This window comes from Gymnoscopelus microlampas (genome assembly GCF_963454915.1).
Source record: "Gymnoscopelus microlampas genome assembly, chromosome: 3".
Classification (NCBI taxonomy): domain Eukaryota; kingdom Metazoa; phylum Chordata; class Actinopteri; order Myctophiformes; family Myctophidae; genus Gymnoscopelus; species Gymnoscopelus microlampas.
This window is the reverse complement of record NC_139940.1, coordinates 26,626,242-26,646,180: the sequence shown is the minus strand read 5'-3', so window position 1 is coordinate 26,646,180 and position 19,939 is coordinate 26,626,242. Positions and strand designations below refer to the sequence as shown.

The 19,939-nt window shown below is 40.4% G+C and overlaps 1 protein-coding gene across 1 annotated transcript in view; it reads left to right on the top strand.

The window, feature by feature from the left end:
- The window catches only part of LOC311041797 (neural-cadherin), a gene marked incomplete at its 5' end in the record, with an annotated part of 161,866 nt that extends 150,778 nt beyond the window's left edge, over positions 1 to 11,088 (top strand). Inside the window, 5 exons of the mRNA XM_084052282.1 lie at positions 1 to 228; positions 1,873 to 2,053; positions 2,745 to 2,998; positions 8,921 to 9,078; positions 10,314 to 11,088. The exon at positions 1 to 228 is cut by the window's left edge and continues 37 nt beyond it. Of these exons, the coding sequence (XP_083908408.1) occupies positions 1 to 228; positions 1,873 to 2,053; positions 2,745 to 2,998; positions 8,921 to 9,078; positions 10,314 to 11,021 (1,529 nt within the window). The 3' untranslated portion in view covers positions 11,022 to 11,088. The remainder of the gene's footprint in view (positions 229 to 1,872; positions 2,054 to 2,744; positions 2,999 to 8,920; positions 9,079 to 10,313) is intronic.
- Between the last annotated feature and the right edge of the window lie 8,851 nt (positions 11,089 to 19,939).

Below are 19,939 nucleotides of genomic sequence, written 5' to 3'. Positions count from 1 at the left end.
GTGACGGGGCTCATACCCTGCACCTACCTAGCCAGCGGCTTGACAATGGCCAGTGGGTGCTGGTCAGCCTTTATCGTCACGACAACCTGTTCATGTTGCGTCTAGAACGGGGAGGGGGCTCGCGAGAGGTCAAAGCCTGGCTGGGGAGCAGGAGGGAGATCGTGGTGCACCCCACTAGTGTGATGGTTGGCAATGGACCCGACGCTGTGGTCAAGGCTGACTTCCAGGGTAAGATCAGAATCTGGTTAGATTTCGCATGTTGCTTGATTTTATTGGTTTGGACACCTTATCAATCCTGCAGGGGAAATTCAGTTTCAGATTCACCCAGCTGTTGACTGGTCAGACTGTTATGATGAGTTCGAGAGGGGGCAGTAAGGGGTTAAGTGTTTTGCTGAAGGACGACACATAGACCAGGGCAGGGAGGCAAACCGGTGACCTTCTTATTACCAGACACTCTGGTCTCTTTACCCACTAAGCTACGGCCACCCCTGATGTTTACTTACATACAGTATATTGGTCTTATTTCATGGATTTAGTGTTTGGATCTTAGCTAGCCTCCAGGGAGAAAACTAGGTTTGCGTGTTTTGGGTCCGTACTGGTGTCAGTTTGATCTGGTATAAGGACTATCTTTTTGGTTATAAATGTGATTGTCACATCTTTTGTCTCCTTCTGTCTCTTCTCTTTTCTTTGTCTTTTCTTCGTTGCCTCTTGTCCACTCCTGTCCGCCTCACTTCATTCTTGATTTTATACACATTGTCTTTCAAATTATCTTCTTTCCTTTGTATGTCTCTTTCACCTCTGTGTTTATTTTTTCTCAACTGTCCTTTTCTGCCATTCTCTGACTAAGTCTGCCCCCTAGCAGCCAACTCGGGTACTAATTCATCTGAAGAGAGAGCAGGGAAAGTTTGTGGGAAAATAAAATAGTTTCAAATGACAGAATCCAAAATAGTCACTTGAAATATATGAAAAAAATATAAATATAGGAATATGAATATGAAAATAAAACTTACAGGAAACGTATTTAAAATAATTAGTATCTTCAGTATTTTAAAATAGTAAGTAAAAGATCTTCTCTAAAATGGATATGTTGAAATAAAGTGCAACTTTGGCCCTCTGAACCCTAGCTTATTATAAGACAAAGAACTACATGTGATGCCTTCTTCTTTATTGGGTGTTATCTTTGATCATTTCAATTGACCTTTTTCAAAGCAGCCATTTTGACATGACATAGTAAACACAGTTGTTACCAAGGATACTAAATGAGGTCCTATTGAGGTCAAACAGAGTTGGGGTGCTGCTATTGTGCATGCTGTCTCACTGGAAAGGCTCTGCTACTATAAATGCAACGGAACCTTAAATAGTATCATTGATAAAAACCTGTGTTTACCCAACTATTTCATGTAATTTTGGCTGCCTTGAAAAAGCTCTATTGTGTATTAGTTTGAACCCATTTAGACCCATGAGTCCGATTCTAAAAGGCAATTATGTTGCTATATATCGTCTCTGTTTGGTGGAAACCTCAAATGTCCAAAACTGTTACTTTTCAGGATTCAAATAAAAAGATTGCAAAAGTAGCAGATCGACCAGCTCAAAATGCTTTGTGCCGCGCTTCGAGCTTCTGGATCTGCTACTATTTGATACTTTTGTGTGACACTGTAGCATGATCAAGTAGGTCATTAATTTATGAAATAAACACAAAATGTTAGAATATGGAGATAAGAGGTTTCTGCCCGACAACAATACAATAGCAACAACTAAAATGACACAGAGGCATTCCCAGCTTTACAGGTATATAGCAAACGTATAGGTCTATTGCATTTCTGATGTTGATGTCCTATATGAACTAAGTTTGACTCCTGTCCTCCTCCACAGGCTGCCTGCGAGACGTGCGTCTCAATGGCCATGCGCTCCCTCTGGACGGCCAGAGTACAGAGTTTGCCACCGTGCTGGAGAGGCAGGGCGTGGTCCCTGGGTGCTCCTCGGATGCCTGCAGCTTCAAGCCCTGCCACAGCCCACTGTTCTGTGTTGATCTGTGGAGGAAACACCAGTGCAGGTGGGGAGAGACTAGTAAAGATACATACCTGTACATGGAACATATCCACGTCTTTAACCCCATTCAATCCGTGACACACATCTGTGTCATTTTAGATTTCTTTGGCTATTCAAAAATAGCAGATCTACAAGCTCGTAGCGCGGTACCGAGTGCTGCGCTACGAGCTTGTAGATGTACTATTTTTGAAAAATCTTGAAAGTTTTTGCAAATCTTTGAATATATATATTTTTAAAGCGAACATTTGTTTTGTTCCAGGGACCCCCAGAAGCAGAGATTTGTGTTACAAATGTTCGCTTTAAAAATATATATATTCAAAGACTTGATCACATTTTCACGATTTTTCAAAAATAGCAGATCTACAAGCGTAGCACTCGGTGCCGCGCTATGAGCTTGTGTAGATCTGCTATTTTTGAATAGCCAAAGTATAAAATAATGGTTATAGCTCAAATCTAAAATGACACAGATGCGTTCCCGGATTGAATGGGTAAAAAAAAAACATCTATTCCACTAACCCCTATTCCAGCATTAAATACATCATAAAGGATTGTCCACACCAAGCACTATAACTATATATCATTTTAAAATCATTCAAACTCAAGTGGATGGCAGAGTCCACTCCACAACTATAATGATGACAGTGGTGAACGCCATAGTTATAGTGCTTGATGTGGACCTACGTGTTCTCCGGTAGGTGCCCTGGCAGCCAGGTGACGGTGACAGACGACGTGTCGGGCCTGCAGCGCTGCGTTCCCTCGCCGTGTAAACCCACGTCCTGCCGGAACCAGGGCGCGTGCCAGGCTCTGTCCCCCGATAGCTTCCGCTGCCGGTGCCAGGAAGGGTTCAGAGGTCAGCGCTGTGAGCTGGGACAGGTCAAAGGCCACCGCCTTGCGGCTCTCAGCCCCAGCTCCATCCTGGCCATCAGCATGTGTCTGCTGGTCTTCTTTGGTAAGTGGAGGAAGAGTTCACTGTCTGCGCTGGAAACTCCTCAGTATTACATCATTTGGTAGCACTTTACAATAATGACCCGTTATAAAGCATTTATAAACGTTTATAAGTAGTTTGTAAACTATTAACAAATCATTAACAACCTGTTTGTTGACATTCGTAAATGATTACTAAAACCTTTATAACTACAGTTACAAATCATTTGTAAAGTATTAGTAAGTAGTGAACTATTCATGAATAAGCCATTTATATACATCTGTAAAAGATTATTAAATCATTTGTAACGACCCATTCTAAAGCATTTATAAACGTTTATAAGCAGTTTGTAGACTATTAACAAATCATTAACAACCTGTTTATTGACATTCGTAAATGATTACTAAAACCTTTATAACTACGGTTACAAATCATCTATAAAGGTATTAGTAACTATTCATGAATAAGCCATGTATAATACATCTGTAAATGATTATTAAATCATTTGTAACTGATGTTACATAATATATACAAGCTATTGGTAGCTTGTTCATGTTTAACATATGCTTTGTTAAACATTCCTAAAGTATCTATACATCCTTAGTACATGTTATTATGTGCCCTATAGTAAAGTGAAGACAGTTCATCATTTACAACTGATTGTTAATGTGTTTGTTCATGTTTAACATGCTTTGTAAAACATTCCTAAAATATCTATAAATCCTTTGTACATGTTATTATGTGCCCTACAGTAAAGTGAAGACAGTTCATCATTTATGACTGTCTGTTAATGTGGACTTTCTCCTTACCTGTTGCAAACTACCTGGCTTTCATGAATGCAGACACCAAACAATTACTAGAATTATCATTCATGTTAAGCAAATGATGCGTAAGACATTCGTAAAGAGTATGTAAACCATTTGTGGTGTTAGGGACCAAAAAAGTCACTACAAAGTACTACCAATCAACTCTAAATTGCCTGAAACGTACTCCTAACAGGTTTTTGGGGGGACGATTTTGGCCTCCACACTTAGTGATTATTTCGGATTTAACTTTCGTTTCGGTGGTGACCAACTTTCGTTTCGGTAGTTTGATTACAAAATGTAAGTTGTGTAAAAAATAATCTGACTATACTAAGTTGTTATTTGTTTGTTTAAGTCAGGCTATACTCTACTCAGAGTCATAAGTTTACAAAATGTACTAAAGTACAGTGAACGTCTGTGCGATTTGTCTTCATCACTGAAAATAACGTACATGTAAACTGATGTCATGTGCAGTTGAGATGAAGAAACACAACCATTTCAATCCTAATAATACCTATTTGATTTGACATCCTGACTTGCTGCTGTAGCTGAGGCTTGAACCTGTTACCTGCGGCTCACTAGTCAGTGACTCTATCCATTCACCTACAGCTGTTTCCTTAGAATCTGCGGTTCTGAAAGGGAAGTTTCATCTAGTGTGGGACTACTTCTTTTTGTACATAAAAGGTTTGCTGCATTGATCATATGTTGAAACAGATCGCAATTGATGTGTAATCAAAAATCACAAAGGGGAGGTAGGGGGTGTTGTCCGCTTAGCCTAGTTGTGTTATGACTGCCTGTGTTAGGTGTATTTAATTTATGTTGTTTGTTTTTATGTTTATATATTTTTTATTTTTTGTATTTTTATTTTTTGTATTATCTGTATTGTCTGTACTGTTGTGTTGTTGGTTTTGTCTGTTATGTTTTGTCATGTTTATTTGTTGGAAAAAAGAATAAATACTTTAATTACAAAAAAAAAAAAAGAATCTGCGGTTCTGAAACGTTTTGTTGTCAACCCCCCAAATTGAATTGTATTTGGGCAGTGGACCCCAATGTGAAAAGATGTAGTGTCAGGGCCCCCCATGAAAAAGATTTATATTTATGCTGTAACACATTTTTTTAAAGTTATTTGTCTTGTTTGTTGTTCAAGTCAAACCACCAGGAAGGCTGTACTTGTCAGCCATCTGTTAGCTCAATGGGTTGAGACGCAGTATTCATGATCCAGAGGCCATGAGTTCAAATCCCATTGATGTCTTTCCTATGATTCTTTCCTTTGCAGACTGGCTTCCAGAAGATCAACTGAAAACTACCATGAAGGCTATATTTGTCATCCAACTGTTAGCTCAATGGGTTGAGACGCAGTATACATGATCCAGAGGCCATGAGTTCAAATCCCATTGATGTCTTTCCTATGATTCTTTCCTTTGCAGACTGGCTTCCAGAAGATCAACTGAAAACTACCAGGAAGGCTGTACTTGTCAGCCATCTGTTAGCTCAATGCGTTGAGACGCAGTATTCATGATCCAGAGGCCATGAGTTCAAATCCCATTGATGTCTTTCCTATGATTCTTTCCTTTGCAGACTGGCTTCCAGAAGATCAACTGAAAACTACCAGGAAGGCTGTACTTGTCAGCCATCTGTTAGCTCAATGGGTTGAGACGCAGTATTCAAGATCCAGAGGCCATGAGTTCAAATCCCATTGATGTCTTTCCTATGATTCTTTCCTTTGCAGACTGGCTTCCAGAAGATCAACTGAAAACTACCAGGAAGGCTGTACTTGTCAGCCATCTGTTAACTCAATGGGTTGAGACGCATTATACATGATCCAGAGGCCATGAGTTCAAATCCCACTGGTGTCTTTACTGTGATGTTTCCCTTTGCAGACTAACTTCTAGAAAAACAAGTTAAAACCACCAGAAAACCTGTAACTCTCAGCCAACAGCATAGCTCAACTGGTAGAGCGTCTGTCCAATAACATGACTTGACTTGACTTGAGTGGGTTCGATTCCCACTCGAGTCAAGTGTCCCCGGTAACTTGGGGCAACGGATAAATTGACTGATATTCTTAGTGATGCTTCCCTTTGCAGACTCACTTCTAGAAAAACAAGTTAAAACCACCAGGAAACCTGTAACTCTCAGCCAACAGCATAGCTCGACTGGTAGAGCGTCTGTCCAATAACATGACTTGACTTGACTTGACTTGAGTGGGTTCGATTCCCACTTGAGTCAAGTTTCCCCGGTATCTTGGGGCAACGGATAAATTGACTGATATCCTTAGTGATGCTTCCCTTTGCAGACTAACTTCTAGAAAAACAAGTTAAAACCACCAGGAAACCTGCCTCGAGTGGGAATCGAACCCACTCAAGTCAAGTCAAGTCATGTTATTGGACAGACGCTCTACCAGTCGAGCTAAGCTGTTGGCTGAGAGTTACAGGTTTCCTGGTGGTTTTAACTTGTTTTTCTAGAAGTTAGTCTGCAAAGGGAAGCATCACAGTAAAGACACCAGTGGGATTTGAACTCATGGCCTCTGGATCATGTATACTGCGTCTCAACCCATTGAGTTAACAGATGGCTGACAAGTACAGCCTTCCTGGTAGTTTTCAGTTGATCTACTGGAAGCCAGTCTGCAAAGGAAAGAATCATAGGAAAGACATCAATGGGATTTGAACTCATGGCCTCTGGATCTTGAATACTGCGTCTCAACCCATTGAGCTAACAGATGGCTGACAAGTACAGCCTTCCTGGTAGGTTTCAGTTGATCTTCTGGAAGCCAGTCTGCAAAGGAAAGAATCATAGGAAAGACATCAATGGGATTTGAACTCATGGCCTCTGGATCATGTATACTGCGTCTCAACCCATTGAGCTAACAGTTGGATGACAAATATAGCCTTCATGGTAGTTTTCAGTTGATCTTCTGGAAGCCAGTCTGCAAAGGAAAGAATCATAGGAAAGACATCAATGGGATTTGAACTCATGGCCTCTGGATCATGAATACTGCGTCTCAACCCATTGAGCTAACAGATGGCTGACAAGTACAGCCTTCCTGGTGGTTTGACTTGAACAACAAACAAGACAAATAACTTTTTAAAAATGTGTTACAGCATAAATATAAATATTTTTCATGGGGGGCCCTGACACTACATCTTTTCACATTGGGGTCCACTGCCCAAATACATGTCAATTTGGGGGGTTGACAACAAAAGGTTTCAACCGCAGATTCTAAGGAAACAGCTGTAGGTGAATGGATAGAGTCACTGACTAGTGAGCCGCAGGTAACAGGTTCAAGCCTCAGCTACAGCAGCAAGTCAGGATGTCAAATCAAATAGGTATTATTAGGATTGAAATGGTTGTGTTTCTTCACCCCAACTGCACATGACATCAGTTTACATGTACGTTATTTTCAGTGATGAAGACAAACCGCACAGACGTTCACTGTACTTTAGTACATTTTGTAAACTTATGACTCTGAGTAGAGTATAGCCTGACTTAAACAAACAAATAACAACTTAGTATAGTCAGATTATTTTTTACACAACTTACATTTTGTAATCAAACTACCGAAACGAAAGTTGGTCACCACCGAAACGAAAGTTAAATCCGAAATAATCACTAAGTGTGGAGGCCAAAATCGTCCCCCCAAAAACCTGTTAGGAGTACGTTTCAGGCAATTTAGAGTTGATTGGTAGTACTTTGTAGTGACTTTTTTGGTCCCTAACACCACAAATGGTTTACATACTCTTTACGAATGTCTTACGCATCATTTGCTTAACATGAATGATAATTCTAGTAATTGTTTGGTGTCTGCATTCATGAAAGCCAGGTAGTTTGCAACAGGTAAGGAGAAAGTCCACATTAACAGACAGTCATAAATGATGAACTGTCTTCACTTTACTGTAGGGCACATAATAACATGTACAAAGGATTTATAGATATTTTAGGAATGTTTTACAAAGCATGTTAAACATGAACAAACACATTAACAGACAGTTGTAAATGATGAACTGTCTTCACTTTACTATAGGGCACATAATAACATGTACTAAGGATTTATAGATACTTTAGGAATGTTTAACAAAGCATATGTTAAACATGAACAAGCTACCAATAGCTTGTATATATTATGTAACATCAGTTACAAATGATTTAATAATCATTTACAGATGTATTATACATGGCTTATTCATGAATAGTTACTAATACCTTTATAGATGATTTGTAACCGTAGTTATAAAGGTTTTAGTAATCATTTACGAATGTCAATAAACAGGTTGTTAATGATTTGTTAATAGTCTACAAACTGCTTATAAACGTTTATAAATGCTTTAGAATGGGTCGTTACAAATGATTTAATAATCTTTTACAGATGTATATAAATGGCTTATTCATGAATAGTTCACTACTTACTAATACTTTACAAATGATTTGTAACTGTAGTTATAAAGGTTTTAGTAATCATTTACAAATGTCAACAAACAGGTTGTTAATGATTTGTTAATAGTTTACAAACTACTTATAAACGTTTATAAATGCTTTATAACGGGTCATTATTGTAAAGTGCTACCCATCATTTAACTCTTAAAGGAGTAGCTCATCCAAAAAAAATCTTATTTTCCATCAGGTACATACCCCATGAAGGCTTGAATTCATGGAAATTATTTTGTTTTTGTCCAATTACTAAGCCAACAATTTGATGACCGGTGTAGTCTTTGATAGGAGACATGCTATGTAGGAGACTTGCAGAGTCTCCTATTGAGTCTCCTACTGAGTCTCCTACTGACTGATGAACCGGTCATCAAATTATTGGCTTAGGAATGCGACAAAAACATATATATCTGTGAATTCAAGGCTTCATGGATAATTGATAGAAAATAAGTTGTTTTTTGGGTGAATTGCTCCTTTAAGAGTGTACAAATGTAACCAAATGGACCTTATTTGTATATTCTGACGTGAGGAGATCAGGAACAGATGAACATTTTCCACAAATAAATACAATTGTTTGGGAGAGGGTCTCTATCTCTAAATATCCTCATCTTTGGTTTTGAACCGCAGCCCTTCTGTTAACATAGCACTGGTTTCTCTCTATCCTTTTGCACTTTATACCCACTTTTACCCACAATAATTGTGTGTGTGCATGTGTGTGTTGCAGCTGTGTTGGTAGCAGTGACAGTGTGGAACCAGAAAGGCAGTCGTAATAGGTTTAGGAAGAGGGGTGTTTACCACATCCCTGCTGAGCACGAGAGCTGGGAGGATATCAGAGAAAACATCCTCAACTACAATGAGGAGGGTGGTGGCGAGCAGGATCAGGTACACACACACACACACACACACACACACACACACACACACACACACACACACACACACACACACACACACACACACACACACACACACACACACACACACACACACACACACACACACACAGTGGTAAGTATTCGCATAAACATATACTTACTGTAAGTACAATGCCTATATCAGAATCATATATCATGATATTATCTGACTATCACTTTAATGTTGCCACTGATAATCTATTAGTTGATTTATCATTTTTTGTTAATGATCGAAATCGGCAAAGTAACTAGCAACTAAGGCGGTCACATCAATGTAGTGGAGTAAAAAGTAAAGAATTTGCCTCCGAGATGTTGTGGTACTGTACTGTATTAAGTACACGCACACGCATGCACACTCACACACACATGCGCGCGCCCTGTTTTGTTTGAAATGTCATTGGTCATTTGCAATCTGACTGTATCTGACAGAAATGTGTAAATGCATCAAAGACACACTAGACTAGTGTTTCTCAATGGGGGCGGTACATCCCCCCAGGGGCAGTACCGCTTGATCATTTCAGTATCATGTCAGTGCCATGGTTAGTATCTTGTCAGTATCATGTCAGTATCATGGTCAGTATCATGTCACAGGGCTGTGACAGGGCTGGTAACATGGTAACATGCAACATGGTAACATGCTATGAGAGGGGCCTGATGTGACAGGGATTGACATCCATACAATTCTACTTATTATAACAGTTTTTTTTTTCTCTCTCCCTGGGAAGTATGCTAATAATTATATAATAGGCACATACTTGCAGTCCAGTTTAATGTAAAATAGAATTAGATGTTTTCTTAATTATATAATCAACACATTATACATTAAATGCACTAGATGGATTGAAATCAGATAGGAGCAATCTGTTTCCTTTTTGTGTAAACAGGATAATAGATGCACTAATTGTGCATGCACACATAAATCCCATATACACATATAAATTCACATACACCTGTGCGAAATTGCATTGATGTCGACCCAGCAATGTTAACTCAAGCCTACAGAGACTATCAGAAAGAAGAAGAGAACATTTAGAAGAAATAGAAATTAACACTAGGTGGTGCTGTTATTCCTACTAGGTGGTGCTGTTATTCCTAGCATCTATCATCCACACAAACTTGTATACTAACCCTTTTCCATTTTGTATGACAAAAAATAGACTTAACTGGCTTAAATGTGACTAACTGAACCTCTCTCTTCTTCAGAATGCGTATGACATCACAGAGCTGAAGCGTCCCCTGTGCTCCAGCCTGTCCCAGTCATCCTCCTGCACCACAGCTCCGCTCATCAAGTCGTCCCAGGGCTCCCAGGAGGAGGTGCACCCAGCCGGCTCGTCGTGCAGCAGTTCGGGCGCCCCGTACCTCAGCATCCCCCACCACCACCACCACCATCAACACCACCACCATCACCACCACCACTCTGCAAACGGCAGCTGCGCTAGTGACGCTGCCTATGTGTACGACGCCAACGGAACCGGCTACACTAACCACGGTGCGCAGACAAGTGTGGACGTCAAGGTGAACGACGCCGGCTACGTGGATGCCCCCCCGGCAGGATCGCAGTCCCACGGTGACTTCAAGAGCTACGTGGCACGCATCATCTGGGAGGCGGACACCGACAACGACATGTTTCCGCAGGATGCCTACCACGTCTGGTGTGTGGAAGGCTCTGGGTCGTCGGTGGGCAGCCTCAGCTCACTCGGGTCGGTCTCATCCTGCCGAAACGCCACGGGGCCGGAGGAAGATGCGGATGATGAGGGGGGTTTCGGCTGTGACAGGCTGTCCAGCTGGGGCCCCAAGTTCCGGACACTGAGTGAGATGTATGACCGGCCACAGTTGGCCCTCACATACAGGGATGCTGTTAGCTACATGCAAAGGAGCCATAGCCAGGACCCCCTCCCCCATCCGCATTAGGGCTCCCCTGTAGACCCCCTATGGAAATCTACGTACAGCCAACCCTACAATGTCTCTGTCCACTAAACCCAGCCCTGTGTAAATGGGTAGCATAGCACTAACACTACCAGTGTTAGCGTTTTTTATCGCCTATGGGCCCATCCATATTAAAATGTATGGTGTCACAGGATTGTCAACCACTAAACGGAATATGTATGTATGTTGTGTACATTTGTCTGCTGTCGATGTGATCAGACAGACAGACAGACAGACAGACCTGGAGTAAGCGAAGGAAGTTCAATATTAGTCTGATGCAAGGACTGGACTAGTAGAAGTAGAAAAGAGGAGACGAAGAATAAGGGGACTATAGGGAAATTATGATGAAGCTTTTTAGCCACATGAACCCTAGCGCCCCTATTCTGGGGTGAACATTCGGCGAACATAGCAGATCTGCAAACTCACAACCCGTTGCAAAGCGATGAGTTGTGAGATTGTAGATGTAAAAGGAAAAAAGGAGGTGGCCTACTAGTATAGATCCCTGGGTGACTCCAGTCAACTGAGTATACATGGTTGAAGTGGTTAAAGTGGTCTACAGTATATGTTATGAGTCATTGACATGGAAAACAAAGCACACACAGACAGACAATGGGTTCTAGTCTGTTTAGTAGCGGGTTTGTCTAGTGGGAGGTGTTCACAAATATGTCATACTGATCTGCATTTATTTATTGGCTTTTATTCCTCTCTTTAAAAGCTGTTCCATGTACTGTATTTATTTTGATTTTACATTATTTTTTAGCCAGCTTGTACACAGTGTTCCTTAATTTGACAACGTGAGTTTGAACTTGATACTCAATACCAGGTCAAAGTTGGGTATACACTCTCTGGTTGTTTTATATATCTTATATCTTTAGTTAGTAATATGCTTGAAGATACACTGTTTGTATAACATCTGGCTTTCATTTCATTTACTAAGACAACAGAGAATAAATGAGTGACCATTTTCAAAAAAATCTCTACCACAGAATGTACAGTGGGCTGCCGGAAAAACACATTCAAATTGGTGCCACAAAAATTTCAAATTCAGATCTTGTGTTATTGTGTAAATGCACAGGTCTACAAACCAAAACAGAATCTCATGAAAAGACTCTTGAGGGTCTTTTTTCTCAGTTTCCCATTGTCAGTTTCTCTATTGATGTTAACTTCAAGGTTGTAGGGTTGTTTCTTGGGACAGATCTACACACAGTTAAGTCATTTTCTTTTGCTTTTTTTTTATCTTCGTGTGTTGCACTAGCGGGTGATTCTATGTCATCATAAAAGGGACTGTGGGATCAATTTGCCAAATAAAAGTACAAAACCTTAAAACGCTGAGAACAAAAAGCCTCTCAACTTGCCTGGTGAAAAATGAAATATACACTGACAATAGGTTTTTAGATGAAAGATTATTTTTGTACTTGTGTGGAAAAATCATCCAAAATTGTCTCCCCCTCCAGTTCTTTGTGCACTGTATTATGGGGTGGGTGAACTCTTCAGTATATTTGTTGTATTGTTTGGAGGTAGCTGTCATGTTTCCACCTATCTCTGAGTATGCGTACATATCCCTAGAGGTGAGAGGAAGGCCAAACGGGAGTCATTTGGATGTACTGCCTATAGAGATATGACAAAAGTCATCAGCGTTTTGCGGGTGGCTGGTGGTACTTTCCTTCCCAACCTCGAAGCAACATCCCCATATTTTTGTCTTGGCAACCTCTAATGAATGTATTGTTTTATAGATGGTTTATGTACTGTATGGTTTTTATGGAGGAAATATTTCCTGTCATGGCCTGAGCATGGACTCAGAGAGTCAGGCGAAGAGTACAATCATAAGTGGTGAGTAAGTTGAAATAATTCTATATTATTGGTTGGATATTTTCAATGAAGGCTTTCTAAATTGTGAAAACAGTGACCTTGCTGGAAATTCTTCCAATTTTTTGTTTGGCCGTAGTGTTAAGAAAGACACTGGTGAAAGTCCAATCAAATATTTGAAGCGCACTTAACAAACAGGTGTTTCAAAGAAACATACAAAACAAAGACAACAAGCAAGGACAAACATGCTACAAAGACATTATTAGCCCCATGGTGTTAAAACGTCCTTGCTACTTGTTGAGTGATGCACGGAGGAAACAAGTGTCACTGATTTTGTCCCTGGACCCAAAAGTGTACCTTCAGACAGTTGTACTGGAAGCTATGCATCCAAAACAAGTTACACGGGTGTCTTTTATCAACTGATTTTAAGCTCCAAATATGATGTATGTTTTAACATGAACTGAGTTGACAACTGTCAGTATAAACTAACTGTTAATGACAATGTGCTATGACCATGTGTGTGAATGTGTTGATGTGTGCAGAAGTCACAGACACATACGTGTGAATGTGATGGAGGCATTCCTTACATCCCGCACCAGTGTCTAAACTTGTTGTATTTAGGACTGAACTTATTTTAAGTTATGTAAAATATGATGTACTGTACATATGTACGTTTTATAGCAACCTAACATGGAATATTCCTTTTGTATATGACTTTTAATAAAACAGCTATTCCCCAAGGCATTACGGTTTCATATTTGATCTTTTGTCTCTTTGATCTCTCTCAAATTTGCATCAGTAAAATTGTACTTTTATTCCACTACAATTATTTGACAACTTTAGTTACTAATAACTTTGTAGATTTAGATTATTATTACAAAACATACATTAGCCCAACCACTTCAGCCCTATGCATCTAAAAAATGTATATCGTGGGGAAGTAAATTTTGTTCCGTAATATATATTTTTGTTTTAATCTTGATGATTACGACATACAGTACAGGTCACGAAATCAGAAATCCAGTATCTCAAAATATTAGAATATTACATAAGACCACTCAAAAAAAAAATCGCTAATACAGAAATGTCAACCATCTGAAAAGTATGTTAATTTATGGCTTATGTCAATTTATGTCAATATTTGGTCTGGGCTACTTTTGAACTACCGTAATTACTTCATCAATGTGGCATGGCAGCGATCAGCCTGTGGCACTGTAGGTGTTATGGAAGCCCAGGTTTGCTTTGATAGTGGCCTTCAGCTCGTTGGGTCTGGTGTCTCTCATCTTCCTCTTGACAATACAACATCGATTCAACTTTTTCAGGCCAAGGACCCCTTAGCTGAGAGAGAGATGAAGCAGGGACCCTGTTGAAGACCCCTGAACCACTGCTGGAGTCTGGACTACTGCTGTTCCTTTCACTGCCCTATAGACTAGCACCGGGGGTTTTAAACTGAATGCGAGCTGCTACGGGGAGCCAGTGCAGAGAACGGAGAAGGATAGTTGTGTGGGAGAACTTGGGGCGGTTGAACACCAGACGAGCCGCAGCTTTCTGAACAAGCTCCAGAGGTCTGATGGCTGATGCCGGAGCACCAGCGGGAGGGAGTTGCAGTAGTCCAGGCGGGAGATGACAAGAGCCTGGATGAGCACCTGGGCTGTTTTCTCCGTGAGGAAGGTGCGAATCCTCCTGATGTTGTAGAGGAGGAATCTGCAGGACCGTGTCACTGATGCGATGTTACCCAAGAGCGACAGTTGATCGTCCAGGGTCACACCCAGATTCTTCGCAGTCCGAGTTGACGTCACCACAGCATTCTCAATGGTGATGGCCATGTCTCGGTGAGGACAGCCCTTCCTCGGGATGAACATCAGCTCGGTCTTGTCCAGGTTGAGCTTCAGGTGGTTCGTCGACATCCACTCCGAGATGTCAGCCAGACAAGCAGCAATGCGTGCCTCCACTTGTGTGTCAGAGGGGGGGAATGAGAGGATCAGCTGGGTGTCATCGGCATAGCAGTGGTAGGAAAAGCCATGGGAGTGGATGACAGCACCAAGAGATGTAGTGTAAAGAGAGAAAAGAAGAGGACCCAGAACCGAGCCACAATTCAACCGAGTTCACAATTCAGAACAGCTATCCAGCTATAACGTTTAATACAAGTAAAAGCAGTTTATGAATAAGTGGAGTAGCTACAATAAACAAAGATTTTATTAGCATCTTTTAAACCAGAGGTTCCCAAACCTTTTAGCTCGGGACCCAAAACATAAATTTGATGTCTCCCGGCCGGGACCCAAAGTAGTGAAAGTAGCAGATCTACAAGCTCACAATGCGTCACATCGTAAGCTTGTATGTAGATCTGCTATTTTCACTACCAGGTGGTAAACGGAACGCTCGTCCCAAAAACACACTGCCCCATTTTTTTCGCGCTCCGAGGCCGCTGGTTTAGACCCGGGGCAGGGTGTTTTAGGACGACGGCTAGCGATTCAGGGGTGGGGCCAGGCTAACGCACCGGAACACACTAAAAAAACAGCACATTCAGCAAAAAAAAGAAAAGAAACAAGACTCTCCCCACCAAAATCGACAAGACACACCGGCCGTTTCTCAATACCCGAACTTGTCTGTACTCCCGTCCTCACAAACTCGTGATACGTCATCAGTCGCTGCCCAAGTACTGTTCCAATCCTAAGTTCGCATTTGCCCAAGTACAGACCAAATACCCGGATGTGAACTTGATCCGCCCGCTTTACCGAGCATGCTTCAGACTAGACTCGCTGAGGATTTTTCACAGCAGATTGCCCAGAATGCAACACCGCACCGGACCACCAGCGCTTGAAAAACAGGACCAATATGGCGGACACGGACCGCGGTAAGAAATGTCCGAATTCTTTTTTTGTTTTGCCACAGAATGTAATTTTAAGATTTATTTTAGGCTTGAATGTTGTTAATTAACTTCAAATCTGTGGCTGATTTGTGCACCGAACTTTCGGACGTTTGTGTAGCCGGCTAGTGACAAACTTTCGTTTCGGTAGTGACACAATGGTGAAAAAACATTTTTTACACTACAAAGTACTACCAATCAACTCTAAATTGCCTGAAACGTACTCCTAGCAGGTTTTTGGGGGGACGATTTTGGCCTCCACAATTAGTGCTTTTTTCGGATTTAACTTTCGTTTCGGTAGTGACACAATGGTGAAAAAAAAACTTTTACACTACAAAGTACTACCAATCAACTCTAAATTGCCTGAAACGTACTCCTAACAGGTTTTTGGGGGGACGATTTTGGCGTCCACACTTGGTGCTTTTTTTGGATTTAACTTTCGTTTCGGTAGTGACAAACTTTCGTTTCGGTAGTGACACAATGGTGAAAAAAAAATTTTTAAACTACAAAGTACTACCAATCAACTCTAAATTGCCTGAAACGTACTCCAAACAGGTTTTTGGGGGGACGATTTTGGCCTCCACACTTAGTGCTTTTTTCGGATTTAACTTTCGTTTCGGTAGTGACAAACTTTCGTTTCGGTAGTGACACAATGGTGAAAAAAAAATGTTACACTACAAAGTACTACCAATCAACTCTAAATTGCCTGAAACGTACTCCTAACATGTTTTTGGGGGGACGATTTTAGCCTCCAAACTTAGTGTTTTTTTCGGATTTAACTTTCGTTTCGGTAGTGACAAACTTTCGTTTCGGTAGTGACACAATGGTGAAAAAAAAATGTTACACTACAAAGTACTACCAATCAACTCTAAATTGCCTGAAACGTACTCCTAACAGGTTTTTGGGGGGACGATTTTGGCCTCCACACTTAGTGTTTTTTTCGGATTTAACTTTCGTTTCGGTAGTGACAAACTTTCGTTTCGGTAGTGACACAATGGTGAAAAAAAAATGTTACACTACAAAGTACTACCAATCAACTCTAAATTGCCTGAAACGTACTCCTAACAGGTTTTTGGGGGGACGATTTTGGCCTCCACACTTAGTGCTTTTTTCGGATTTAACTTTCGTTTCGGTAGTGGCAAACTTTCGTTTCGGTAGTGACACAATGGTGAAAAAACATTTTTTACACTACAAAGTACTACCAATCAACTCTAAATTGCCTGAAACGTACTCCTAACAGGTTTTTGGGGGGACGATTTTGGCCTCCACACTTAGTGCTTTTTTCGGATTTAACTTTCGTTTCGGTAGTGACAAACTTTCGTTTCGGTAGTGACACAATGGTGAAATTTGTTTTTTTACACTACAAAGTACTACCAATCAACTCTAAATCGCCTGAAACGTACTCCTAACAGGTATTTGGGGGGCCGATTTTGGCCTCCACACTTAGTGCTTTTTTCGGATTTAACTTTCGTTTCAATTTAAAGTTGATTGGTAGTGACTTTTTTTTGGTCCCTAACATTCATCGAGCTCTGGACTTAGTAATTTTTTTCCTGTTTCGGTAGTGACACAATGGTGTCACTACCGAAACGAAAAAAAAATTGTTCCCCCAAAAACCTGTTAGGAGTACGTATCAGGCAATTTAAAGTTGATTGGTAGTGACTTCTTTTTTGGTCCCTAACATTCATCGAGCTCTGGACTTAGTAATTTTTTTTCCGTTTCGGTAGTGACACAATGGTGTCACTACCGAAACGAAAAAAAAATTGTTCCCCCAAAAACCTGTTAGGAGTACGTTTCAGGCAATTTAAAGTTGATTGGTAGTGACTTTTTTTTGGTCCCTAACATTCATCGAGCTCTGGACTTAGTAATTTTTTTTCCGTTTCGGTAGTGACACAATGGTGTCACTACCGAAACGGAAAAAAAATGGTTCCCCCAAAAACCTGTTAGGAGTACGTTTCAGGCAATTTAAAGTTGATTGGTAGTGACTTTTTTTTTGGTCCCTAACATTCATCGAGCTCTGGACTTAGTATTTTTTTTTCCGTTTCGGTAGTGACACAATGGTGTCACTACCGAAACAAAAAAAAAATTGTTCCCCCAAAAACCTGTTAGGAGTACGTTTCAGGCAATTTAAAGTTGATTGGTAGTGACTTTTTTTTTGGTCCCTAACATTCATCGAGCTCTGGACTTAGTAATTTTTTTTCCGTTTCGGTAGTGACACAATGGTGTCACTTTTTACCTGACTTTTGCACCTTCAAATCCCACACATGCTGATTTGCCATTTCCAGGATTTGATTTCCAGGATTTGAGTCTTGAGTCCTAAGACTCAAGACCCAAAAGAGTCTTGAGTCGAACCAATTACTCCCGCGGAGACATCAAATTTCTCTTACAACTGACTGTAATGATTCAAAATGTCATATATAGAATGGAAACCCCATTCAAACTTTAAAATGTTCATCCTAATGGACATGTTTGCCTGAAAAGGGATCTTTGAAATGTTTCATTGTTTTTTCGAACACTGTGAAAACTATAAAATAGAAATAAATACTGTTACAATCATATTAAATAATTTCATAGTTTCATTCAACAATAAAATAAGTGCATTTCAAAGCATCACAGATTAGAACTGCCTTAGAATCTCTGCTGATGATGTGGCCATAGCTGAATGGGTAGAGCCTGCCTGGCAAGCCATATATCCCTGGTTTGATTCCAGCCCTCAACAAAGTGTCCCTGAACAAAACACTTCTAAGAATAGTTCACCCAAAAAATACTTATTTTCTATGGACATTTTTTTTTTTTTTGACACATTCCTGAGCACAGACTCAGACATATTGGTTGGATGCATGGCGCATATGATAGGCTATGGCTTTGTAGATTAGTAGGCGATAATTCCAATATTCACTATACACTCCTCATGTTTAAGCCTAACTGAATTATATATTTATGGACTTGTATATAAATTGTATATATTTTTGGACGACTTGTGCATTTAATTTGTCGGCAATACTTTGCCACACTTTCTCCCTGGATCCATTTATTGAGGCCGTGTTTCCTTTCTTGCTTATTATACATTTTACTTCCTCGTATGATTCCGGGGAGACATCAAATTTCTCTTTTGGGTCTTGAGTCAAGACCCCGGCTCCCGGGGAGACATCAAATTTCTCTTTTGAGTTTTGAGTCTTGGGACCTACCTTCTAAGGTCATATTCTACTCTTTGCTGAAGAAAGTGACACTGAAAATCAAGCATGAGTGTCAATAACGTCAAATTAACTTATTTTATTTAACTTTACCTTATTACAATTAATTAGGATAAAAACACAAGGAATTGTGTGAGTGAGGCCTTCGGCCGCCCGGAGACGATTATGCAACAAGCATAATGAAGGATAATTGTGTGTGTGCCCCCACGTGTGAACAATGCTACCAGACTACCACCAAGGTTGGGGCCACGCTTTCCCAAGCCAGCACAATAACCTCACCCAGCAGGAGGGTATATGGGGTGTTGGACTGTAATGGAGGGGGGTTGGGGAACTATACATCCCCCCACTCTATATGTGCATACACCCCACCCCCATAAAACACATACATAATGCTCAGCCACCGAACATAATATAAGGTCACTACCACAGCTATTCATGTTTGCATGTACTGTGCTTGTATTGGAGCGTTAATGATATGTTCACTACGGTGGAGATCTGAATAAAGCATCTTAGATTAGCATTTTTAGAGCCAATGTCCCATAGAATGCTTCAAAAACTCTTTGAGAACAATCATAAATTGTCTAAATCCACATCAAAATCTCAGTTACTTAGTTTGTTCAGCTTAAGGCTGAGTGCCCTTAAATTAAAATATTTTCAAAGTGATGTCCAAAGGGAAGAGTTATTCACTCTTGGAGAGCAAGTAGAGATTGCATAGGCAATGGTTAGTGATCTAAGAATATTAGAACTTCCAATTGTAAATAACCTAATTTACAATTAGAACATTTATGCCTAGAACAAACAAAACCTTCTCTTGAAGAAAAGGAAATTATTCCCTTCTCTAAAGTCAAGCTTTACAAAACATGACACCTTGAACTATCAGTATTTTTTTTACATTTGCAGATGCTTAATATGGATACAAAGAGTCTCCATACAAGTTTATGGCAATTCTATGCCATGACAGCCTACACTGTAGGGGGGCCCTACAGAACAGAATGCAGCGATGGTGTAAAGCAGTACACTGTACTTGGGCAAATAAGACA